A 27,529-nucleotide genomic window follows, 5' to 3' on the forward strand; every position below is an offset into this window, starting at 1 on the left:
GCTTGTTTGAAGAAAGTATCATTTTCAATTAATTGAAAATGACACATGGCAATAAGGCCATTTTTAAACAATGGATGAGCTATTTTTTGTAATCTACTTGAGAACCATTTAGGGCACAAATAAAACTTTGAGTGACGCTTTGAGAGGGTTAGTGCTTTTATATTTAAATAATCTCAACCCACCCAATTCATATTCATTATATAAAATGACATTGTTTGCTCATATGATTTGAAAAACGAATCATCAGGAGCAGGCAGTGCCATAAGTAAGTGAGTAAACTGAGATATGACTAAGGAGTTAAATCAGGGCATTTTTCCCATAAATAGACAGGTATTTACCTCTCCATAGTTGTAGGATCTTGGATATTTTTACAATTTTTCTATTAAAATTCATTGTGGAGAGCTTATTTATATCTTTTGTGATATGAATACCGAGTATGTCTACTTCACCATCAGCCCATTTTATAGGTAAACTGCAGGGTAATGTAAAAGTTGTATTTTTTAATGATCCAATACGTAATATTGCACACTTATCATAATTAGGTTTTAGTCCAGAGAATACAGAAATGTTATCTAGGTCTTCAATGAGACATTGCAGGGATCTAGCTTGCGGACTGAATATAAAACTTGTCATTGGCATACATGGACATCTTTGTTTTTAAGCCTTGGATTTCTAATCCTCTGTTGTTGTTATTGGGTCTGATTTTAATAGCTAGCATTTGAATGAACAGTTCTGGTGCTGACGCTGCTTCGAGGCAGTTTGGAACTCGGTAGTGGGTGCTGCGGCAGAGCACAGACGATTATGCACTACAGCGGTCCCATTCTGTGAGCTTGTGTGGCCTGAGCCATTGTTGCGCCTAGATGTTTCCACTTCACAATAACAGCATGTACAGTTGACCAGGGCAGCTCTAGCGGGGCAGACATTTTACGAACCGGAAAGGTGGCATCCTAAGACAGTGCCGTGTTGAAAGTCACGGAGCTTATCATTATAAGCTCCGTGACTTTCAATGTTTGTCTAGGGAGATTGCATGGCTGTATATGAATGTTTGTCTAGGGAGATTGCATGGCTGTATACTTGATTTTATACACCCATCAGCAACGGGTGTGGCTGAAATAGCAGAATCACCTTATTTGAAGGGGTGTGTACATCACTTTTGTTTTGAGCCGACTTCGCCCGGGAGGCAATCAACGCTAACCAGGTTCACCCGGGGCATTAATCGAATCCCCTCAAAGAATAATGAAACCTCAACTGAGCAACATTCTCAATTATCCCGGTTCGTCTTCTGCCCTCGCCTCCTAAAAATGGATTGGACGGAGCTTGGATCCATTGTGCTTTGAGGAGATGAGAGAGGAATCAAGGGCATGCCTTAACATAAGTGTTTCACCAGCTTTCACCTTTCCAGTCATTTGTAATAGGTGATTATGTCAAGGGATGCACTAGCCGATTGTGGCCCAGGTCTGCGTTCTTTCTCCTGAAGTGTACACTTCAGTAAATGACTAGTATAAAAGGGTGGAAAATCTTAACCAATGCCTACACCAAGGAGGAGTACAACAGAGCTAGAGAAAGGTAATTTGTTAATGTTTTCAGTTGTAACAAGGGAATGTTGTGTGCAACCTAAATACGAACATTAAATGATTCAGTAAATTAGAAATATTTTATGTTGGAACACTTGGTATGTTGGTACACCTGTCACAACCGATTTTGGTTTGCAGGGAAGACTGTCATTAGCCTTTCATTACATGTCTTTCTGGTTTGCCGATAAACAAAATAAACCGTTGTTCAACAGCGCAAGTTTAATGCAAGGACAGGCAGAAATAGCAGTTTCGGGCATTGTCGCTAAGTGTTAAAGTATATGCAGAGCACAACCTTGACCCACTTCATGATAATCATACTACGACTTGCTATGACTGGTCATGCAATGTTGAGGATATACCTAAAATCATAGGTCAAGTACTACTGTAACATTCTTACATAATAGTACCCATGGAATGTGCACAAGGGGAATTATTTTGACATTGTAGCAATGGCATAAGGAATGTATCTGGAAGAAACCAATTTGTAGCTACCCGAGACGAGGGAGGGAGGTATGGTCATGGGAGACATTGCTTACACTACGGCAATCCATTTACTATGCAGGTCAGTAGAGCCACTGCTTTTAGGTGGGGCCCAATGTATTCTGAGGTAGGGGGACAAGGTATTTTGGGGATGGGGGCCAGGGTGTGTTGGGGCAGGTGTGGTGGTATTGTGTTGAGGTTTAGCCCTGTGCATTGGGGTTCCAGATAATGCGCCCGTCATCCCCCAGCCTCACGCCGCCCCTGGCCACCAGCTCCAGGGCGGCAGGGAAGGCCCGGTGCTCCGCTTCCCGGATGCGATCTGATAGGCTCTCCTCAGTATCATTCATCAACACCGGCACCGCCTCCTGAGCAATGATGGCCCCGGCATCAACCTCTTCCTGTGGACAAAAAGAAGTTGAGAAAGAAGGGAAATATTTAGGTCCTCTCCATAGACAACTCTGTGCACAAAAGCATCTTTTAGCAGGGCATCACCATTTTGAAGTAGTCAACTAAGTGGGACTTCCTATGGGTTAAGGAAGGAAGGAACACATAATTCCATCCATCATGAGGGATCAGCCAACGAATTATACTTGTGATAAAACATTCCATAACTGCAGGTGGCAGTAAATTACCAACATTGGCTTTATACCCAGGTATGCAACCTTTCAGTAGAAGATGACCTCAATGGCACTGCCATTCTCAGACACCATAATGGGAGAGATACAAAAGATAAGTCGTCTATCGAAGTCTAGGGTCCTGTCCCGGAACAACCCCTAGCCTCTAACCCTAGGCACTTGTGTATCTGAAAGGACTGGATAGGTGTAGGCAATATGGCTATAATTCCACCTATGTATCAGATGTATCAGAGATATTCGTTTGGAGCTTGTGGTTAGCCCTAGGGGTTTCTGGAAGCCTTGTTGATATCAAGATATGGATAACAAAACTAAATGTGCATCCATTTGTTTAATGTTCTGCAGTAGACCAGGAAACACAGGATAAGTTTGGCTTTAAGATCTGATCCGAGCTGATTTTTATACCAACATCTGGTTATGGTTAGTATTGGTGAGCAGAGGCAGGATCTGTTCCGAGTACAGTACTTACAGCCACAAAGTGGACGGTGCAGCCAGTGACCCGTGCCCCCGCCTGCAGAGCCTGCTTCTGGGCATTCACCCCCTTGAATGAGGGCAGCAGGGACGGATGGATGTTCAGCAGTTTTCCTACAACACACAAAATATATTATTCTCACATGTGCACACAAACATAATATCAAAGCATTATTAATAGAATGAAAGCATACCCAAATACGCTCTAGACCAGTGTCATCAAAAAAGTAAATAAATGTAAAAAAAAAAAAAATAATCTCTAAAAATCGGAAGTTAAAGGACTTTTTCTGTGTGATACATTGTCATCACAGATAAAATGCACACAAACCTACTATTGATACACACAAAGCTGGGTGGTCCTACCGTTCCACTTCCGGACGAAGGACCCTGTGAGGATCCTCATGAAGCCGGCGAGACACACCACCTCCACATGAAATTCCTCCAGCACGTGGTCAATGGTGCCGTCAAACTCTGCCCTGCTACCGTACAGCTTATGGTCAACCACCCGTGTCTGAATGCCAGCCAGAGAGGCCCTTTTGAGGCCCAAGACCCCCGGCTGGTTGGAGATCACCACCACAATCTCTGCTGAGCTAGACGTCCTCTTGGCCTGCTCCATCAGCGCCTGCAGGTTGGTGCCTGACACACACACACAATACACTTAAGGCAGTGCACACTGATATAAAGATTAAACTTATAACTGCAATTAGCTATGGGGCACTAGTATCCACTTAACTGCAATTCTACACATATGTAGGCTCTACTTAGACACCTTTCACACTAACGAACCATCTGAAATTTGGGTGAACTATCCCTTTAACAATGGACTACAGCAGGGGTCTCCAACAGGTTGACCGGCCCACCTATGAGTAGCTCGCCAAACGATTCATAAAACAGATGCAATTTTCATGTGTTCCACTGCAAACGGTCATAAACAAGAATCAGACACCGCAAGCCCACAGCTACCATCTAATGAACGCAACACTGACATTATCCCACCCCTGGATAGCCACGATTGGCTTAGAAAAAGCCAAACCTAACACAGCATCTCCAAATTAATTACCAGCAATATTGCTCGTCGGTCTGTGTGGCGCACGCGTTTGTTTACCTCATAACCGTCTCGTGAGTTGACAGAAATACTTTCTTTTTTTAAAATGTTAACTGCAAAGTAGACTTACCTGGCAGACGTATATTTTTGACTAAGTATATCATTTGTATCTATTTATTTGAAAACCTTGGCATGAGATGTGCAGCAGCAGTACAGACCCGTCGCTAAACTGGCACATTCCTCACTTGCTAGATGCACAATGGAAGAAAAAAAAGATGAGCAATTATAGGGGAAATACGAAAAAAAAAAAAAAGCATCGACATGGACTCAAAACATCGAATTTAGTTGTTTCTCAATGAACAATTGTAATTTTAAGAGTGATTAATAAAAGTGAGAACATAATTTGGGAAAATAGTCAACAATTTGGGGGGGAATCTCAGATTTTATAGGGCCCCTTTAGAGTTGTTTATTAACCATTATTTTACAAGATTCCGAGGCCCAAATTTGTCTTTGTGATATGCAGAGCAGGTGAACGGATGATCTCTGCATGTGTGGATCCCATCGTGAAGCATGGAGGAGGTGGGGGTGCTTGCTGGTGACACTGTCAGTGATTTGTTTAGAATTCAAGGCACACTTAACCAGCATGGCTACCACAACATTCTGCAGCTATACGCCATCCCCATCTGGTTTGCGCTTAGTTTTTTGGTTAATACATGATTCCATGTGTGTTATTTCATAGTTTTGATCTCTTCACTATTATTCTACAATGTAGAAAATAGTCAAAATAAAGACAAACCCTTGAATGAGTAAGTGTGTCCAAACGTTTGACTGGTACTGTGTCTATTTCACTGCTATTAGCAGTGAGCAGGCTATTCCTGAGTGAGTGAGTGGTGGGGAGGGCCGGTGGTGCGTGTGTAGAGCAGCGCATGTCGTGACAACTTTTTACTGGTTGTAGGTAGGCTATTTATACTGAACAAAAATATTAAATGCAATATGTAAAGTGTTGGTCTCATTTTTCATGAGCTGAAATAAAAAGATCCTAGAAATATTTCATACGCACAAAAAGCGTATAGCTCTCAAATTGTGTGCACAAATGTGTTTACATCCCAGTCAGTGTGCATTTCTCTTCTGCCAAGATAATCCATCCACCTGATGACGATTAAACAGCACGATCATTACACAGGTGTACCTTGTGCTAGGGACAAAAGGCCACTACTATAAAATGTGCAGTTTTGTCACACAATGCCACAGATGTCTCAAGTTGTGGGGGCGTGCAGTTAGCATGCTGACTGAAGGAATGTCCAACAGATCGTTTGCCAGAATTTAATGTTCTATTTTCTACCATAAGCCGCCTCCTTCATTCAAGAGAATTTGTCAATACATCTAACTGCAGACCACGTGTATGGCGTTGTGTGGGCAAGCGGTTTGCTGATGTCAACATTGTGAACAGAATACCACATGGTGGTGGTGAGGTTATGGTATGGGCAGGTATAAGCTCTGGACAATGAACACAATTGCATTTTATTGATGGCAATTTGAATGCAGAGATACCATGACAAGATCCTGAGGCCCATTGTTGTGCCATTCCCCCACCACCACGTTTCAGCATGATAATGCACAGCCCCATGTCACAAGGATCTGTACACAATTCCTGGAAGCAGAAAATGTCCCAGGTTTTTCCATGGCCTGCATACTCACCAAACATGTTCCGTTTATATTTTTCTTCGGTATAATAAATGGCACAATTGACAGAAAATGGCCTAACACTACTTTTAAAAGAAATAATTTTTTTCTAAGTGTTTCTTGCACAGAGATCCTCTGGCCATCTTATTATCACTCAAACTCATGTTGGATTTATCTATAGTTATGCACATGCGCAAAAGGGATTTATTTAAGTAATAAGGCCCGAGGGGGTGTGGTATATGGCCAATATAGCACGGCTAAGAGCTGTTCTTACACGCGGCGTGCCTTAGTCATGGTTATTGGCCATATATCACAAACCCCCGAGGTGCCTTATTGCTATTATACACTGGTTACCAAAGTAATCAGAGCAGTAAAAATACATGTGTCATACCCGTGGTATACGGTCTGATATACCATGGCTGTCAGCCAATCAGCATTCAGGGCTCGAACCACCCAGTTATAATTACAAGGTGGTTTTAACCCTGAATGCTGATTGGTTGAAAGCTGTGGCATATCAGACTGTGTACAACAGGTATGACAAAAAAAGCCCTTAGTTGTAATATATTGACCATATACCACACCTCCTTCCTCCTTATTGCTTAATCATAGCAGTCAAAACAAGTAAACTCCACATCCATTGATGGAAAGTGATCTGGCGAGTTTAATAAGGGTGAATTATCTTTTCTATTGTGACATTCTTAAGCTCACAATTATTATTTATGGAAAAACACATTTTGTTTCTTAGCCTTGGAAAAACACATTTTGTTTCTCACACCTTGCCCAAACCGCCATCGTGCGCTATCGTGCATAAATGTATTTTGCCCCCCCCACACCAAACGTGATCACGACACGCAGGTTAAAATATCAAAACAAACTCTGAACCAATGACATCAATTTGGGGACAGGTCGAAAAGCATTAAACATGTATGGTAATTTAGCTAGTTAGCTTGCACTTGCTAGCTAACGTTAATTTGTCCTATTTAGCTAGCTTGCTGTTGCTAGCTAATTTGTCCTGGGATGTAAACATTGAGTTGTTATTTTACCTGAAATGCACAGGATCTCTACTCTGAGAATTAATCCACATATAAAACGGCCAACCAAATCCTTTCTAGTCATCTCTCCTCCTTCCAGAATTTTTTCATCGTTTAAATTATATGATGAACGCATCTAAACTTTCATTGTATTACCACGACTACCGGCAAAACAGTTCGTCTTTCTATCACCCACGTGGGTATAACCAATGAGGAGATGGCACGTGGGTACCTGCTTCTATAAACCAATGAGGAAATGGGAGAGGCAGGACTTGCAGCGCGATCTGCGTCAGAAATAGGAACGACATCTATTTTAGCCCTTGGCGTCGCAGACGCTCGTTGGCGCGCGCAAGCAGTGTGGGTGCAATAATTGAATAACATGGACTTCCAAATTTATTTTGCGACGCTCGCGCACGCGACGTGCCCGGTCTGGTCAGCATGTTAGCCTTGGAAAAACACATTTTGTTTCTTAGCTTTGGAAAAACACATTTTGTTTCTTAGCGTATGTCGTTACAAATTAAGCCGATACTCCTTCTTAATTTGCTCGATAGCGTAATGGAAAAGGGTTTATTGGATAAATGTGGCAACTTCTCTTGCTGCGTAAACTATTGTGCAGGGCTAGTTTTCAGGCCTTGTGGGTGGGTTGAGGGGTCATTGGGGCTAGAAATGTTTGCTTGACCTGGCAACCCTGGTGCCGACATCAGTATATAGCTAATTCTGCTACAGAGATCTGATGAGAGCATGACTCGAACATGTTTGCTTGTAATAAAAAAATAAAAAAATGGTATAAACATCTGTTGACATGGCAGTGTTTTCAATTTCAGAAAGTGACACACCATACACAACACTAACCTGTGCCTGAGATGAGGACGCCCACCCTGGTCCTCTTGCGGGGGACAGTGCTACTGCTGTCCCCTTGAGATGCTCCGTTCTGCATGGGCCCCAGGTCTACTACACAGGGAGAGGGGCCTAAACGCAGGCTGTGCTTCATGTTCCTGATCACCACCGGCTCGGCCCCTTCACACAAACAAAACTCAGTAAAATGACTAAGATGAATACCACCAAGCGCTGTGTGAGATAACTGTGTGCGCACGTTTGAACCCATCAATACAAAAATTACATTTAATGTGAACATCTGAAGAGCATTTCCTCATTAACAAGATTGATTCGATACAACATAAACAGTTTGTTTCCTTATCGGTCTGGGAGTGTACAGAACCCAGAATTCCTGTAGCATTGTTATGAGTTTCACTACGCATACTTCAGCTCTCGTCTCTCACCAGGCTGCTTGTGGGCCAGCGAGCCCACGATCCACGCATCCTCGTGGGCTTGGAGCTGCCTCAGAACACTCTGGGCATCCGGAAAGGCTACCACCAGCACGGCCCCAAGGCCACAGTTGAAGGTGCGCCCCATCTCCTCCTCGCACAAGCCCCCTTCCTCCTGGAGCCATGAGAACACAGGAGGGATGATCCAACGGGAGGCGTCTGGGTGGGACAAAGCACACAGAGCAGCTCACACACGCATTCAATATGAAGTAAATACCAACCACAGTTTAGGGCTGACCGCAATTAGTCGACTGGTTGATTGGTTGGTCGTTAGGCTGTTGGTCGATCGAGATTATTTAAGTCGAGTAGTAACACAAACACGCATATATTTACACCCATCTCAGTGAACTAATCGACTGCGGGGGCCTAGACTAAAAGCCAATTTATGCTTGAGCTGAAAGTGTGGTCAGAGGCTCAATTGCAATTACAGAGCCTCCAGAGACATGCATAGGCCAATTCGAGCTCCGTACTGCATCGCCATGCGCCTCACAAAGTTACAATGCAAAGCGCAAGAAGCAACTTCTGCTGAGACCATATCACTGTAAATGCTGCATGGCCAATGCAGATGTTAGATTGACCATGCACCCAGATGAACAATGCACTTTTCCCTCCAGAAAGCGCTCTCCCCGTCCATTTCTTTGCATTTATCAATTCCCTGATACATAAAATCACTAGTAGTACATTTGCCGTTAATTCCTAATCTACAATGTTACAGTAATTTCTTTCAATGCATTCAATATTAATATTCCAGTCTTCCTGTTATCATTGTCAGAGTGGACACATTGTTTGCTATGCTTTACACTTGTGAGAAACAAGTTAAGGTTTATTTCATTCTAGTTATGAGTTTTAATCATCGTCTTTAGTTTGGAGCACTCCTGTCAATGTTGAGTAAGGACGCGCACACAAAGGCTTATAGGCTACCTGGCCTTTGCGCAAATGTAGGCAAATAAATGTGCCGATTTGGGGATCTGCTAGTATTTCTGATTGGCTTAAACGCACCACCACTAATGATCTGCAGAGCTTCTCAAAGTACTGTTTTCTTCACCTCAAAACAGCAAGCAAACAGTCTGTTTTTACATCCTTTGAGAATTACAATAGTTCCTCAATGCATTTGAAAAATCTTTCCTGTGCTCTCTCTTTCGATAACCATGTCATGCTCTGAACCAATGGAAACGTCATAAAATAGGCCTACCTAATTACTTCTTATTAGTGCTCGACTTGGACTGAAATAGGTATGCTACTCATTTTGGGCACTGGTACTGTTTACATTTAGCTGCAAGAGCTCCACAATGCTTTTGAGCTAATATTCTATAATAGGAACTGGAGCTCAAGCAGTAGAAAATGTGAGGTGTCGGTACTCCGCTCCGGTGAGCTCCTGCCCAAGACAAGTGCCAAGGCCTCTTATCCCTTGCGCAAATAGCCTGCAGTTGTGTCTGTCCCGAGCTCACTGGCGCTGGAAACTGAGGCCCCAGAATATTTTATACAGCATTTTAAGTTCGCTTGAGCAAGCTTCAGGCTAGGCCCAAGTTAATAGATACAATGTTTCAAGTTTGTTGCAGTCAGGTCAAGTGTAACCAATGTGATTTATACGATATTTTTTTTTTTTAAATCAGGATATTTTCTACCTGCAGGCTGCAATGTTTATTTGTTGGCTTTATACATAGTTACATATTTGTACATAGTTGGCAACAAATACATTTTTAGTTTTGTATCATTTTCATTTCGATAGAATTTTGATTAACCACATGACAATGACTTTGAGATAAGACGATATTATAAATTATACTGTTTCGCAAAAATGTGCATATGAAAACCATAACTGGCACGCAGATAGGTAAAAATGGTAAGATAAATGGGCATTCCGCATGAGAAAGGTTGCCGACTCCTCGTGTAGCCTATTACAGGCACTCCAGGAGAGTAATGGCAGAATCTGCAAAATTCAGCAGGAATGGGAGGAGAATAGTTGGTTCAGGTTATGGTTTTTTGCCTTCTGGTTATCTAGATCTCTGGCACTCGAGGCATTTGTCTTATTTCATCAAACGGTAAGCTTTAAGCATCAGACAATCTCAATGCATATAGATGATTTAATTAAAACAAATGGGGTGTGTCTATATACGGAAAAATTACATGTTAAAACATTTAACCAATCGATTGGTCGAAAGAACAGACAATTTTCGGTCAACTAAGATTTTTTTTGTCGGAGACAGCCCTACCACAGTTAGTACAATTCAAAACAGCATAAGGTATCTCTGATATGGACAACCGTTTCATCCTCATATACATTGTCTACCACTACACTTTAAAAACCAAACATGGGCAATAAGAAAAGTGTGTTTCTCTCTCTCACCCAGGTCAACGGACAGTTCCTGAGGCAGCACTCGGGGGATGTTCTCCAATAGGCCGCCCCCAGTGATGTGGGCGTAGGCCTTGATGGCGCCGCTGCGCAGGATTGGCAGGAGCAGGCGGCTGTAGATCTTAGTGGGCGTCAGGAGAACCTCGCCTGTCAATCAACATGGGGGAAGACTTTAGACGGAGTAAAGGGAACTCTACGGGTAATTACTTTAATTATACATTGGATTCCTGGAGCACTTTTCTAGGACCCAGATAAACTCTACAATAATACAATTGAACAGTACAGTACAAAAGAAGACCAATAGAGACTGGGATAAGACCGCTAACAGGCAGGAAGATAGTACAAGGTAAGACACCTTACGCAGGTGAACCCTACTTAATGGAAAATATAAATGACCACAAAACTGTCCATTTATCTCCTTTCGAGAGAAAGTACGAGAGAAGAAAGATTGGGCAGACACACCCAGAGAAATTCTCCCTCAAAGAAACATAGGTTTACTCTGTGTAAGAGCTTGTATGATCTCATTAACCTACCCACGGTTTGTCCAGGTTTCCCAAAAGGTGCAGGAGAGCTGTAGGTGACTCCTGCCCTCTCCAGGACCTTCCGGACCAGGCTGAATCCGTTGCTGTGCACCCCAGAGGAGGCCACCCCGATGAGCAGGTCCCCCTCGCAGATGTCCCCCAGCCTGGGTAGCAGGGCGCCCCTCTCCACGGCACCAACACAGAACCCTGCCAGGTCGTACTCTCCGGGGCCGTACACGCCGGGCATCTCCGCAGTCTCGCCGCCTAGATGAACGAATGGAAAGAACGCACACAGTTAACACAAATATATGATCAAACACACATATATGCAGTTGCAAATGTGTGCACACACACAATGTAGAACCCAGAAATTGATGGCTGGCTCACGCTCAAAATACAGATGGTTTCCAGTGCAACTAAAACCCTACTTCGTTGTTTTCGCTACACCCCCAGTATACAGCCAGCATCTCCACTTTCTTACCGCCTGAACACACAAAATAGTGCGCGCACACACACACATCCATGCATCTTAACAATGACGTCAGACTGCTCCCCCCTCACCCAGCAGTGCGCAGCCCGCCAACCCGCAGGCCTCGGCCACGCCCCTGATCACGGCGGAGGCAACGCCCACATCCAGACGGCCACAGGAGAAGTAGTCCAGGAAGAAGAGAGGCTCCGCCCCCTGGGCCAGCACGTCGTTGACACACATGGCCACCAGGTCCTGTCCCAGGGTGCTGTGCTGCTGGCATGCCTGGGCAATCTAGAGAAGGCAGCGATGAGGGCAGAGGTGAAGTTATGAAGAGGTACGATCTTAATGTCTTTGTGATTCCTGGCATAATCTCTCCTCACCTGCTTAAAACACATTAGCGAAGGAGGTCTAAGGGTAGGGACCTTGGACCTTCTCCGCCAATACAGCGGAGGCGGCGGCAAGAAAATGGGATGTGATGAATCACAGAGTAATTGAGAAACAGCTAAAACATATGCACATGATCCTACATCTAACTTTGCAAGGCCAAAAAGACTGATAAAAAAAGAACAAAAAGCCTGTACTTGGAATATGATGCTCCCTAGCTTTATTCCAGCACCAAAAGATGCAATGTGGCTGGCTGCAATGTCTCATATACAGTTTCTGTTTTGAGAAGTCACGCATACCTTGAGCTTGGTCCCTACTCCGTCTGTCCCAGACACCAGGATGGGGTCGATGAAGCCTGCAGCTTTGAGATCAAAGAGCCCGGCGAAGCCCCCCAGCTCAGCGTTACACCCTGATGGACAGGAGGGGAATAAAAGCAACTGTTTATTACACACTCACTGGTCTTTCACAACTGAAGAACACATCGGGGAAAAAGTATAATACACCAATTAAAAACATGTACTAATTTTTTTACAAATAATATTCTAATCCAGTCTAAAATCAAAGAAACATCTGGTTGGTGTCAAAATAAAGGAAACACCAACATAAATTGTCTTAATAGGGTGCTGGGCCACCATGAGATGCCAGAAGAGCTTCAATGCGCCTTGGCATAGATTATACAAGTGTCTGGAACTCTATTCGAGAGATTCAACACCATTCTTCCGCAATAAATTCCATCATCGGGGTTTGTTGGTGTTCCCACTAGTGTTCAATTGGGTTGAGATCTGGTGACTGACACACACTTTAAACCCCCTTTGCACCCTTTGAGACCCCTCTATCAAAGTCACAGATCCCATGGTAGGAAAATTTAAATGGGCAACCAGGCATTTTTATACATGACTATAAGCATGCTGGGTTGTTAATTAACTCAGGAACCACACCTGTATGGAAGCACCTGCTTTCAATATACTTTGTATCCATCATTTACTGTGTTTGCTTTATTTTGGCAGCTACCTGTATGTCTTAAATAATTAACTAAAATAATCCATCCATCTATCCGTCCACCCATACGTAAACTCAGGGGGGAAAAAAAGAAATGTCCCGTCCACTGCATTTTCAAAATAAAAAGTAACAGTATCTGGTGTGGCCACCAGCTGCATTAAGTATTGCAGTGCATCTCCTCATGGACTGCACCAGATTTGCCAGTTCTTGCTGTGAGATGTTACTCCACTCTTTCACCAAGTTCCCGGACATTTCTGGCCATAGCCCCCACCCTCCAATCCAACAGGTCCCAGACGTGCTCAATGGGATTGAGATACAGGCTCTTCGCTGGCCATGGCAGAACTGACATTCCTGTCTTGCAGGAAATCAGCCATACTGCTCGTTCTGTGCGTGGTGGCATTGTCATGCTGGAGGGTCATGTCAGGATGAGCCTGCAGGAAGGGTACCACATGAGGGAGGAGGATGTCTTCCTTAACCCTCTGTGTCCTTAATTGCCTACCGTCTGTAAACTGTTAGTGTCTGAACAACCCTTCCACAGGTGCTTGTTCATTAATTGTTTATGGTTCATTGAACAAGCATGGGAAACAGTGCTTATACCCTTTACAATGAAGATCTGTGAAGTTATTTGGATTTTACAAATTATCTTTCAAAGACAGGATCCTGAAAAACTGATGTTTCTTTTTTTGCTGAGTTTATATTGTAGAAAACTAATTTAAGCTTCCTGCAGCAATGTGTTTGTAGTTCAAGTCGAGAAAACTGTTCCAAGTTCTGTTTTAGTAAAACTGTAGCGATGGCACGCTGTCTACAGGTACAGTATTTGTTAAAGCCCTGGGCACTACAATATATCACTTACTTTAATTATCCAACACCCAGATAAAGTAGACAAGACAAATAACCTAATTTCTTTCCTCAGGTTCATTTCACAAGGAAAGGAAAATCATTTACCTTCTTGGAGCTTTGTAATTAGTTGGATAAGGTGAAACCATGATAGGTTGACAGAGACTGCTTAAGTGCAGAGCATGTAATGGAATGCCCAATCCCAAACCGACCCCAAGCATCTTGTCCCTCTAAAAATAGGCTAGGTAGAGGTTTTTGCCATAATGCTTTTACCAGTGTTGCCCAGTCATTTCACTTATTTGTTCAATTCCAGTACCAGCACACCTGATTTAACTAATCAGAGGCTTGATGATTAGTTGACCTGAATAGTTCAAAAGGTGGAATTGGAACTGGCAGGGTACTCAGCGAGATTTGGGAAACTAATCATATATCCAATCTTACACAGATCATTACACGTGGATAGGTATGGGTTTGGGAAAAGCACTGCAGCTCTCCAGGATGTCTAGCTAGTAGTTCAGCTGTAGCTGTTCTGGTTAACGGCAATGAGACTACCTGAGCGAGAGGTGGCCTTGGCAAATGGCTTGATCATGTCTACCAGTCGATTTCCCGCAGCGATGTCCACTCCGCTGTCCTTATAAGTTAGGCCTCTGTTGGGGGAGGGACACACAGCAAGGGTCATAGGTTATGGTGAGACGACCACCCAATCAGGCTAGAGCTATTTGCCCTCTACCAATGTCAGAGTGACGCAACAGGCCATTTGTCTGTCTATGTCAAATCAGGTGGTCCCTCAATTCAGCTTCTACCTCACATTACCAGATAGAGTGTACTCTAAAATAAATACTGTCATGTATAAGAATGACTTTGGGTAGACTGCCTACAAATGTTTCTCTTTCCGAAGCCCATTGACCCATTCTTAAGGGTTACAAATCATAAGTCATGTGCAAGCTAGGCCAACCTGCAATTTAATGTGGGTTAACGTCACCATAGGCTTACACCAATCCAACATAAATAACTAGGAAAATACTTCAAATGTGAAAACAAAAAGTCAGACTGAAATTCTACACGATAACAGTATACAGAATGAAATGAGACTAGACAATCACTACTGGAATGTGAGAGTTTCTAGGCCAAATCTACATGTACAGTTGAAGTCAGAAGTTTACATACACCTTAGTTCAATACATTTAAACACAGTTTCACAATTCCTGACATCTAATCCTAGTACAAATTCCCTGTCTTTGGTCAGTTATGATCAACACTTTATTTTAAGAATGTGAAATGTCAGAATAATAGTAGAGCATGATTTATTTCAGCTTTCATTTCTTTCATCACATTCCCAGTGGGTCAGAAGTTTACATGCACTCAATTAGTATTTGGTAGCACTGCCTTTAAATTGTTTAACTTGGGTCAAACGTTTCAGGTAGCCTTCCACAAGCTTCCCACAATAAGTTGGGTGAATTCTGGCCCTTTCCTCCTGACAGAGCTGGTGTAACTGAGTCAGGTTTGTAGGCCTTCTTGCTCGCGCACGCTTTTTCAGTTCAACCCACAAATGTTCTATAGGATTGAGGGCAGGGCTTTGTGACAGCCACTCCAATACCTTGACTTTGTTGTTCTCAAGCCATTTTGCCACAACTTTGTAAGCATGCTTGGTGTTATTGTCCATTTGCAAGACCCATTCGCGACCGAGCTTCAACTTCCTGACTGAGGTCTTGAGATGTTGCTTCGATATATCCACATAATATTCCATCCTCATAATGCCATCTATTTTGTGAAGTGCACCAGTCCCTCTTGCAGCAAAGCACCCCCACAACATGATGCTGCTACCCCCCGTGCTTCACGGTTGAAATGGTGTTCTTCGGTTTGCAAGCCTCCCCTTTTTCCTCCAAACGTAACGATGGTCATTATGGCCAAACAGTTCTATTTTTGTTTCATCAGACCAGAGGACATTTCTCCCAAAAGTACGATCTTTGTCCCCATGTGCAGTTGTAAACCGTAGTCTGGCTTTTTTATTGCAGTTTTGAGTAGTGGCTTCTTCCTTGCTGAACGGCCTTTCAGGTTATGTGAATACAGCACTCGTTTTACTGTGGATATAGATACTTTTGTACCCGTTTCCTCCAGCATCTTCACAAGGTCCGTTGCTGTTGTTCTGGGATTGATTTGCACTTTTTCAACTAAAGTACATTCATCTCTAGGAGACAGAATGCGTCTCCTTCCTGAGCTGTATGATGGCTGCGTGGTCCCATGGTGTTTATACTTGCGTACTATTATTTATATAGATGAACGTGGTACCTTCAGGAATTTGGAAATTGCTCCCAAGGATGAACCAGACTTGGAGGTCTACCATTTTTTTCTGTCTTGGCTGATTTCTTTTCATTTTCCCATGATGTCAAGCAAAGAGGCACTGAGTTTGAAGGTAGGCTTTGAAATACATCCACAGGTACACCTCCAATTGACTCAAATTATGTCAATTAGATTATCAGAAGCTTCTAACGCCATTACTTTTTCTGGAATTTTTCAAGCTGTTTAAAAGGCACAGTCAACTTAGTGTATGTAAACTTCTGACCCACTGGAATTGTGATAGTGAATTATAAATTAAATAATCTGTGTAAACAATTGTTGGAAAAATTACTTATGTCCTAACCGACTAGCCAAAACTACAGTTTAACAAGAAATTTGTGGAGTGGTTGAAAAATGGGTCAAACTAACCTAAGTGTATGTAAACTTCCGACTTCAACTGTAAACATCAGACAGACAGAGGTAGACTTTGTCTAGGGTTAGCCAATACTCCCTCCTGTCAATATGTACTCAAACAAAATGTAGGGTTCTAACATTAAGATGGTCAAACTATTACAGTGAAATGAATGAGGGGTGTTTGTGTGTTCAGTGCGTGTCCACCCTGTCCTCTCACACACACCTGTGCTGGGTGAGGTGGGCGATGGCTCGGTGACCGATGTCACGTCGGTACACGGCTCCCGGGAACCCCACAGCGGCCACACCCCGATTGGCTGCGTGCAGGGCCATCTCCAGGGACGACCTAACAGCGGTGACAGTGAGGACACGCCCCCCGCTGGAGACAACACCCCCTTCCTTCAGTGACGTGCCGGCGTGGAACACCTGCACCCCCGTCTCCTCCACCTGAGACAGACCTGAGAGAGAGAAGAGAGTGATGGAGGGAATTAGAAAGATATGGAGGAAGAGAGAGGGAGTGTGGATGAGAGGTAGAGAGAGAAGGGGGGGGGGAGAAAGCAGGAGATAAGAGTCCCTAATCTCCCCCCTACTTTAAATCAGTTTTATGCAAATGTTCTAAAATCCGCATTTTTAAAAAACGTGCATTTTCCCACCAGATACATTTCCATAAAAGGCTGTGCATAATGACATAGCGCACATAAAAGTAACTTCTGGGGTTAAATTCCCAAGTACCAAATAAAAGTTATGGGTTTCCATTGCATTTTCAACTCAATTGATGGTTGTGTCACAATAAATGTGTATATCACGAATGGGCACACTCTGGTCTTGGCACGTGCGCTCTATATAGAACGGTTCGCAGATACAGTGCTGGTATAACCTACATGAGATTATTATGGACTAAAAAAAACTATATTTTGATTTGTCAAACAGCAGCCATGGATCAATTATGTCACCAGAATAATATAATATTTACTGGAAAGGAGAATCATGCTTATCACTGTGCACTTTCACCACCCTGTGAAGTTCATCACTTATTCCAACTTTTCCACTCAGGGCCACCCTTCCAGCATTACAAGATATCTGGGCTAAAAAACATTGGACATTTCTGACAAGTTATAAATAGCTCTAAGGTATACAATGACTCACATGACAAGAGGAACTGATGATGCACTACCCAATTTACAAATTGCACCTTATGCATTCTACTACAACTTTCAAGAGCAAATTCAAAGTCGGACTGAGTTCCTTTTTCTCCATTATAGACATTGATCAAGTGCACAAGGCTACATGTGGGTAAAAACATCATTCACCGAGTAAAGAATTAAATAATCCCCCTCTCACACAAGTGTTACTGTCAAGTTCAACACAAAAGCAATATCTTTGGGCTACACTGCACATTCTTACATTGTAGAACACATGTTTACAGTCAGTGTACAATGTGCCAGCAGAGCATGATACCCTTTGTTGGCATTATTGATCTCTTTCAGGCAGAGAGTACACTTGGTATACCCCTTTATACCACTGTATTGAAAAAGTGAGAAAGAGGGAAAGTGTGTGGTGTTTCTCTCCCCTCGATAGTGGCATCCGGCTTAAGCCAGGCTCGGCTCCAGCTACACTTGTTTAACAAGCAACGCCTCATTTTCACCTACTGTAATTCTCTCATTAACCACATAGTGTATAGGGAAAACATTAGTTCACAGATAGTAGTTTGTTCGCTAGTTAACATTTCACACAGATTGCCTGGGTCCAGTAAGCAACTAACGCGTTATAGCTCGAAGAACGGCAAGGAGTCATATAACGTTACAGTACCAGGACACCTACACCACCCGATGTCACAGGAAGGCCAAAAAGATCAGCATGGACATCAACCACCCGAGCCACTGCCTGTTCACCCCCTCTATCATCCAGAAGGAGAGGTCAGTACAGGTGCATCAGAGCAGGGACCGAGAGACTAAAAAAACAGCTTCTATCTCAAGGCCATCAGACTGTTAGCCAGCACTAGCACATTAGAGGCTGCTGCCTATAGGCATAGACTAGAAATCTCTGTACACTTTAAGGAATGGAACACTAGTCACTTTAATGTTTACATATCTGGCATTACTCATCTCATATGTATATACTGTATTCTATACTATTCTACTGTATCTTAGTCCGTTCAGCTCTGACATCACTCGACCATATGTACACAACCATTCAAAAGTTTGTGGTCACTTAGAAATGTCCTTGTTTTTGAAAGAAAAGCACATTTGTTGTCCATGAAACTAACATCAAATTGATCAGAAATACAGTATAGACATGTTGTAAATGACTATTGTAGCTGGAAACGGCAGATTTTTTTATGGAATATCTACATAGGTGTACAGAGGCCACTTATAAGCAACCATTGATCCTGTGTTCCAATGGCACGTCGTGTTAGCTAATCCAAGTTTATCATTTTAAAAGGTTAATTGATCATTAGAAAACCCTTTTGCAATTATGTTAGCACAGCCGAAAACTGTTGTGCTTATTAAAGAAGCAATAAAACTGTCCTTCTTTAGACTAGTTGAGTATCTGGAGCATCAGAATTTGTGGGTTTGATTACAGGCCCAAAATGGCCAGAAACAAAGACCTTTCTTCTGAAACTCGTCAGTCTATTCTGGTTCTGAGAAATGGAGGCTATTCCATGCGAGAAATTGCCAAGAAACTGAAGATCTCGTATAACACTGTGTACTACTCCCTTCATAGAACAGCGCAAACTGGCCCTAACCAGAATAGAAAGAGGAGTGGGAGGCCCCGGTGCACAACTGAGCAAGAGGACAAGTACATTAGAGTGTCTAGTTTGAGAAACGGACTCCTCACAAGTCCTCAACTGGCAGCTTCATTAAATAGTACCCGCAAAACACCAGTCTGAACATCAACAGTGAAGAGGTGACTCCGGGATGCTGGCCTTCTAGGCAGAGTTCCTCTGTCCAGTGTCTGTGTTCTGTTGCCCATCTTAATCTTTTCTTTTCATTGGCCAGTCTGAGATATGGCTTTTTCGTTGCAACTCTGCCTAGAAGGCCAGCAACCCAGAGTCGCCTCTTCACGGTTGAAAAATATCCCACCTCGTGTAGCGCATTTATTTTGCCAACATTTGTAAAGTTCACTGACAAATGTGCCATTTCCATCAGGCCTGTCGTAACATTTTTTATCCTACATGTACTTCACTCACGTTAAAAGGTTGGAAAGAAACCAGATTAATGTTATGTAATTAGTTGATAGGTCGGTTGTTCAGCATCGGTTTCGACTGACAGCAAAACTGTTCCAAACGCGAATATTCACTAGGATCAAAAGGGAACCATACAAAAGAAGAGGTAAACGGAATGAAACGTGGAGGAATTTGTCCAATGGAAACTTATTGCCGGTGCAAAACACTTTGCAACAGCGTGACTAATGAATACACCCCAGTCAAGTAGCGCTCGACAGAAGCGTACCTACCTGTGATTGCGACACCTTTCGTATAGGAGCCGGGGTAGCCAGGGCTGGCCATGACCACAGTAACTGCAGAGCTGTCCTGGTGCCACTCAGGTGCACTGGATGCTAACTTCCCCTCCATGGTGCTCTGGAGCACCTCATACAGGTCACTCTTCAGCAAGGGCATCAGCACCTGGAACAGTAGGAAGAAAATATTTTGATTCAGAGTGAAACGGGGATGTAATACTGGAATTCCCATTTTCCCACTACAAAATGTTTAGCTACGGTTTGCCCAACTGAACATGATTCAGGCACGACCGGAATTGTCCTAATAGGCACAGATTAAGGACCAGTTCATACTCCATTTATCTTAACCTTACCCATTAGTGGAATACAAGTGCAAAACTTGACTTATCAGCTCCATGATGATAACATAGAGCAGTGACATATACCAATAACACATGCTCACACACACAGTTGACCAACCTGACACTCTGGGTCGCCGAAGCGACAGTTAAACTCCAGGACCTTCGGCCCCTGCTTGGTCAACATCAGCCCAGCATACAGCACACCTAATAGAGGAAGACAACATGTAAACGAGCGAGACAAATAAAAGAGAGAAAGAGGGACATGATTTTGCACCCCTTTCATTTCCACTCAATAACCAGTGTGCTGCCTGCAGTTCATTACTCACCCACATAGGGGGTTCCCTCCTCCTTCATGCCATCCACAGTCTTCTGGAGGACAGTCTCTCTGATCTGCTGCAAAAGCTCTTGAGACACCTGGACACAAATGGACGTGTGATTGACAGACAGAGGACAAACAGATGGACAGATAATAACATGTTGTGCACAGAGAGGAGAGAGAGTCCTACACATTCTGAGCAATCTGAGACAATGGTCGGTGGTTGTCAAGTGTGTGTGTGTGAGTACCTGGGGGGTGGGGCAGTAGGCCCCCATGCCGCCCGTGTTGGGGCCCAAGTCCCCGTCCCGCAGGCGTTTGTGGTCCTGGGCCGGGGGCATGGGGGACACATTGCAGCCATCACTGAAACACAGACACTACACAGGGAAGGAGAGCGAGACAGAGAAAGAGCAAGTAGTTAGTAAATGCCAATAATGGAACCGCATATTGAATTGTCGCCAGGGTACACACAGGCCGACATTTTGCACAAGCAAATGGCAGTGAGCAAAATCATAACATTTTAAATAGACATGGAAAGCACATTATCCGATGTATTCTTTGCATAGATCTTTGCTTTTCTGCTCGACGAAAATGTTGCCCACTGTGCATGTAAACGTGGGTATTTCACAAGTAAAAGAAAGAGGACCGGACACTCACAGACACTTCTTCTCCCTCCAGTAGTTCCTCCACCACCACAGTCTCCCCGGCAGAGCCGAACGTTTTGTCCTGCAACACACACAAACCTCGTTTAAAATGGGAGCTGGATTTGTCGAGTCGCGCCGAATACAACTGGTGTAGAACTGCTTGCTTACCAGCCCTTCCCAACGATGCAGAGCTTAAAAATATAAATTAGTAACACAAGAGGAATAAAATAAAGTACACAAGAATGGAGCTATATAAAAAGGGAGTACCAGATCAATGTGCAGAGGTACGAGGTATTTCAGGTAGATATGTACATGAAGGCAGGTTAAAGTGACTAGGCATCAGGATAGGCAAGAGTAAAATAAAGAACAGAGTAGCAGCAGCAAATTATGAGTGTAAAAGTGTGTGTGAGCGAGCGCGTTTGTGTTGTCGCTATGCGTGTGTGCGTATGGAGTGTGTGAGATTGAGTGTGTATATATAGTCTAGTGAGTGTGCATTAGTGACACATCTCCCCTAAAAGAACAACATTCAAGGCCGAGCGACATTCTTATGAAAACTGCTGTACCGAGGCACACACACAGATACCATTTGTGACAATCAAGAGAGGATAGACTGTGGTATTCTTAACTATTAGGGTGGGAAATGCAAAACTAACTTTGGGTCATTTTGAAACTATACCTTCATTATGTCCAGCACAGCCTGGCAGGCCTCCTCCTGGTCCTTGGCCACAATGACACCCTTCCCTGCAGCCAGGCCGCTGGCCTTCACCACCAGAGCAGGAAAACTGGCCCTGGGGTTAAAGGTTAGAGAGCCATAGAGCCAGGGTCAATTATATTTCAGTTCAGGAGATGGGGTACAAATTCATCATGACAGACTACCTGGACTTGTCCGATTAGAAACACTGTTTCCCATGAACATGACCCCATCTCTCCAACAACTTCACCCCCACCCCGGTACTGACGTGCGGATGTAGCTGCAGGCCTCCTGGGGGTCGGTGAAGGAGCACCAGTTGGCTGTGGGGATGCCGTGACGGTCCATAAAGGCCTTGGAGAAACTCTTACTGGCCTCCAACTGGGCAGCCTTCGCCGAGGGGCCAAAACACGGGACCCCTGCCGCTTGCAGGTCATCTACCATGCCTGGGGGGGGGCAGAGAAGAATGGGAGGAAAGGAAAAGTATTATATTTGTAGTGCATTCATACTTACATATTTTCTACACTTTATTTATCCAAGTGAGTCAATTAAGAACAAATTATTTTTTACAATGACGGCCAACTTGGCATTTCCTTTGTACCTGTACTGTTTCAGAAGGCTGAATATGAAATGGGGAAGATAAGGATGTGTGCCACTCACCTGCTGCGAGAGGCACCTCGGGCCCTACCACCACCAGCCCCACGCTATGCTCCTTACAGAACTGAGCCAGGATGGAGTGATTACTCACAGACACCTCTGTGCAGAGGGGGGGGGGGGGGGAAGAGATGCACACACAAATTTCAGATGCAATGGGGCGGCTAATAGTTTTTCTAGATCATACGATTCTTGGTAATGTCAGGTGATCATAAAAAGACCTCAGACATATCATGATGTGAAACAACAGTTATGCGTGTCCTTCTAACCAGAGTTGGAGATCTTTCCACAGTTGGCGGTGCCAGCGTTCCCTGGTGCCACCAGGACCTGCTGGATGTGTGGTGACTGTGCCAGCTTCCATGCCAGGGTGTGTTCCCGCCCACCACTGCCAATCACCAGCAACCGCACTGCCATGGCAACTGAATGACAGGTAGATGGAAAAACAAATCACACAACATACACACGTGATCAAATCACATCACCGAACCAGGATGGTGCTCAGTAAGACAACATCACGGAACTTTCAGACAGAAATATATTCTGTAGAACAGACATGCTTCTCTGACATGTAGAATAAAGAAACTTGTCAGCTCTATACAACACATTTCTATCTGCAACCTTCAGAACATTGCACCCTTCTGAATTAAACCCAGGTTAGTCACTGGGCACTAACAGCGACAGTAAATAAAACAGCTTCTCAAATGACTTTAATTTATCAGCCATAAAGGAAGCTATTTAATTGCATGTGAAAATTGACCTATGGTGCAGGAAGCCTGCAAATGAGGACCTTACCCAAGGCCTCATCACCAGGCTGCTGTGAAGGATTGGTGACCTTTTGCTGGAGCCTAGCATTTAAATCACCTATTCATACATCACATTTGTAGGGACACTGCCACCCATAAAAATCTGTCTCCAATTAGTTGTCTTTGTCCAAGAGCCCATTCTGTGTAGGGACCCATTAAAAACCATGTGTAATTTGCATTAAAAAACAAACATTTTAAGCAACATATCATGTATCAGTGTGTTAATGACAGTTGAAACAGGTTGGGGGGACTAACATGTACAATCCCTTGAATATTGTTTTGTGTTTAATTTGACTCAAAGACGTAGATCAAGGATGGGCAACGGGCAGCCCAAGAGCCTCAGATCAATTTCCAAAATGGGGAACTATGTCGGGGTCTCAACTTACGAGTTACAATAGACAAGGTGCAATATCCACATTTGGTTATGGATCAGCAGCTTTTTCTTGTTCTTCTTACATCAGTTATTGATAGTCAATTAGACCATGTCAGCAACATTTTTTTTTGGGGGGGGGGGCTGAATTAGAAGGCTGCTAAACTGCCGAATTAACGGCCAGTGGGCCCACATTAATTTTGTTAGTCAGTCTCACTCAGATATCATGTAAAAACAAATCTGCAACCATTTCTCTCCGCTGTCAACAGGGGAGCCACTCGGGTGGGGTGGGTACGGGTGTGGGTATGCAGACCGTTGAGCAACTGTGCCCATCAGTGAGTTTTTAGTGGCCCCCACCTGCATCTAGGTGTGCTATCCCTGTTGTAGATGGCCAGTATTTGGGTTGAATAAGTGGTGGGCATGCCTTTGCCCCAATCAATACTCCCCCTCCCAACAAACAAACAAACAAACCAGGGGCTCAGAGTTTAAACCAGTCCAATCTCCCATTTTACCGGGCAATGTTCAGTTGCCAAACGTTATGAACGTTGCAGATAGAAATGTGGCTGTTTGATCTACACAGAAATAGTCTATCTGAACGTTCAATCCTGCTGAACATGCCTCTGGAACGTCATGGCTAGAAGGGATCAGTTGCCAAAGGAGAACTTAAGCAGCAGGCTAGGATAATTAACTTAGCAGGTTAGGATAAATAGGTGTTAATGTTAGGAAAAGGGTTAGGGTTAGCTTAAATGAAATAAATAAACACATTTTTACGTTAAATTTGACAAAAAAGCTGGATCCCTTCTAGCCATGACCCCTGGAATGGCCTATACGCCTACTGATGCAATTCCCGAGGAGTATGTCCAACTAAATTACATCAGCAGACTATCAAACATGAGCTTTTACATAGATAATGTGAGTAGTACGATGCGCGTGGTTCCCAATTAGTCGACTCCCTTTGATTGGAAACACTCACTCATGTGACTCACGAGGCAATGGGACTATTCATTTACAGAGGTTTGAGAACTTTTGAAGAGATAATTTACTAAAATGTATAAAATGATAGTCCGCAACTCATCGCTTTTTTTCCTAATAAAAAAATAATCTGCACAATTGATGCAATCAGTACTAAAAACACAGGGTGGACAAGGAACTCTTTTTTTTTACAAAGTTTGTTTACCAGTGATGGCAGAATGAGCCCACTGGCTACAATGTGGGTGGAATGGCTCCACAAGCAACGGTAAACTACATAGTTAGACAGTTACAGTAGCTAGCTACAATTGTAGCTAGTTAACTCAAAAGCTGTAGTTTCGCCACACTATCGTTTGATAATTTCATTGACGTATCTATAAATTTGCAGCCACATGCAAAAATACTAACAAAAATCACCCTCTTTCGCAATGAGTCGTGTTCTTGTTGTTTTACCTAGGTACTGTAGCCAACTTCCCCAGTTGATTCCAAATTGTAATTAGCATCACGATGGTAAAACTCCGAGACCACACGAGCAACACTGCAAGTTCTCATAAAACAACTTAGATTAAGTCTATTAAAGCCAAACTCACATGTATCTTGTGTAGTGGTGAGTTCGTATTTTTGATGACAGAGCCCACGTCCAGATTTACTTTCCTTGCCCACAGCTAGGGGAGACTACCCTGTGTGCTCGCGGGCAGTAAGCACGCGGAGTATTGCAGCATTAATTGCTAGTCGAAACTAGCAACTCGTACATTTTCGACTTTTAACTGGTTCTGGTTATACACGCGCCGCATTCAACCAGTTAACAAGTCGGACTTTTCCAGTTGCAACTAGCACTTGAACGCAGCATATCAATTCTCAAACCACGTGGACCCAATATGATACGCAACTGTGTTTGTTTAGCTTTTAAACGCGGGTCAAATAATAGATAGATGTAACTTCTATAAGCCATTTATGTAGGCAGTGTCTAGTAAAGGGTATTTAGAAAAAGGTTATAATGTGCATATCAAGTTTTGTTTCTGTAAACATCCTTAAAAAAATGTACTTCCTTAGCCTCTAGTCGTTTTTTCATTAAGAGAATCATGGGAGTTGTAGTTTTTAGGTCAAACCTATATTTTAAGCATGTAGAACAGGGGTATTCAACTCTTAAAGGCGCTGCATGGTCAATCTGAATCCTGCATTGGCCGTGCAGAATTTTCGACGATATGGCCTTTGCAGAAGTCAGGGTATTCATACATCTTGCTCTTTGTGGAGCAGCACAGAGCTGTTGTGAAGGAAGTTGTCAAGGAAGTACATTTCTTTATTTAGGACCTCCCACCCTCTGTCAGCCAATCATGCCAATGCAGAGCGATATGGACCCCTCAGCAATGTCAAATCCAATTTATGCTAGATCAAAAATGTGGTCAGAGGCGCCATATGGATGGTGCGAAGTAATTGGCGAACGTCTGGAGGAATGCAGAGGCCACATTGAGCTAATTACCGCATGGCAGTGTCCCTCTTAAATGTGTTAATAATGCGGATGGCTCCATATATCTCTGCATTGACATGATTGATTGACGGTAGGTCCTGTATAAACACACTCACTTCCTTGACAACAGCTCTGAGCTGTGCCGCAAAGCAAGAAGTATGAATGCCCTACTTCTGCAGAGGCCATATCACTGTAAATGCTTCAGCACGGCCAATACCGATGTCGGATTGACCAAGCAGCGCCTATTAATCCTTTTACAACATTTTTTGAGGCGCACAGCGATGTGGTATGGAGCTCACTTTGGTCTCTGCGCCAACGGAGGTTCCGTATTTCTGGATCAAGCATCAATTGGCTCTTACCCTATGAGGTCCGGAGCCTGCTGGTTTTCTGTTCTACTTGATAATTAATTATTAATTGTTCGGGGGCAGAACGACAGATTTTTACCTTGTCAGCTCGGGGAATTGATCCAGCTACTTTTCGGTGGGAGTTGAATCAATAAAAGGGAGTTGAATAAAACGCATGAGCAGGCGCACACCCAGAGACAATTATTTTGTGTAGAGGTACTGACTAATGGAAAATAAACTGTAAGCTCTGAGAGAACCACATTTAGAGCAAAAAGTTAATTCATACCTCCCCCACAGGCATGTGCATCCATGGAAACCTGCAGGATTGTTGAAAATGATGTAAGTGACCTACTGAAAGACAAACAGAAACACAAATCCTAAGATAAACTGAGTAGAGATGAGAGAATGGCTCTTAAGGACTTTACAATCAGATCCTTTGATTATCATTAAAAAATGAGACAGAGGAGGATTTGTATACAAAATAAATGTGACTATGTGAATGAATGTCACCAACAACTATTTAAAGGTGACTTCTATCATAAATGGAATTATCCTAGAAATCCAGCATAATATCACATCCACAGTGGAAAGCTGTTTGGAATCAGGACAAATCACCAAAAAAGAATGTGAATTTCTGTGTGAAAATTTCCTAAGATACCAACTTTTTATGCAGTCGCTAAATTACACAAAAATTGATCTCCTCCCCCAGGTAGACCCATTGTAGCTTCATTTGACTCTGTGACGTCCAACATTTCTAAGTTTGTGGAACACCACATTAAACCGATGGTTGAGAATCTACCATCTTACGTCAAATACAAGAGACTAGTCACATGATCTCATTGATAGAGGGCTTAAGGATACCACACCTTGCTGTCCACTTTTGATGTGGAGAGCTTGTACACTAATATTCCACACACTGGAGGCTTGCAGGTCAATCAATCAAGTTTATTTTATATAGCCCTTCGTACATCAGCTAATATCTCG

General features: G+C 43.3%; 1 protein-coding gene across 1 annotated transcript; it reads right to left on the reverse strand.

Moving 5' to 3' along the window:
• Window positions 1–1,775: 1,775 nt before the first annotated feature.
• On the reverse strand, window positions 1,776–25,566 carry gart (phosphoribosylglycinamide formyltransferase). Its single transcript, XM_055907925.1, has 21 exons — window positions 25,324–25,566; window positions 22,861–23,010; window positions 22,598–22,693; window positions 22,209–22,383; window positions 21,926–22,037; window positions 21,263–21,331; window positions 20,857–20,982; window positions 20,619–20,706; window positions 20,411–20,496; window positions 19,949–20,117; window positions 16,719–16,950; window positions 14,357–14,451; window positions 12,268–12,377; window positions 11,677–11,875; window positions 11,128–11,379; window positions 10,589–10,741; window positions 8,197–8,400; window positions 7,769–7,933; window positions 3,521–3,793; window positions 3,156–3,271; window positions 1,776–2,452 (listed from the first exon to the last, which is right to left on the reverse strand). Exons 2-21 carry the CDS (start codon window positions 23,003–23,005, stop codon window positions 2,255–2,257), a joined length of 3,063 nt encoding a protein of 1,020 aa, XP_055763900.1. The 5' UTR covers window positions 23,006–23,010; window positions 25,324–25,566; the 3' UTR covers window positions 1,776–2,254.
• Window positions 25,567–27,529: the final 1,963 nt, after the last annotated feature.

The sequence above is a fragment of the Salvelinus fontinalis genome, chromosome 41 (assembly GCF_029448725.1).
Source record: "Salvelinus fontinalis isolate EN_2023a chromosome 41, ASM2944872v1, whole genome shotgun sequence".
NCBI lineage: Eukaryota > Metazoa > Chordata > Actinopteri > Salmoniformes > Salmonidae > Salvelinus > Salvelinus fontinalis.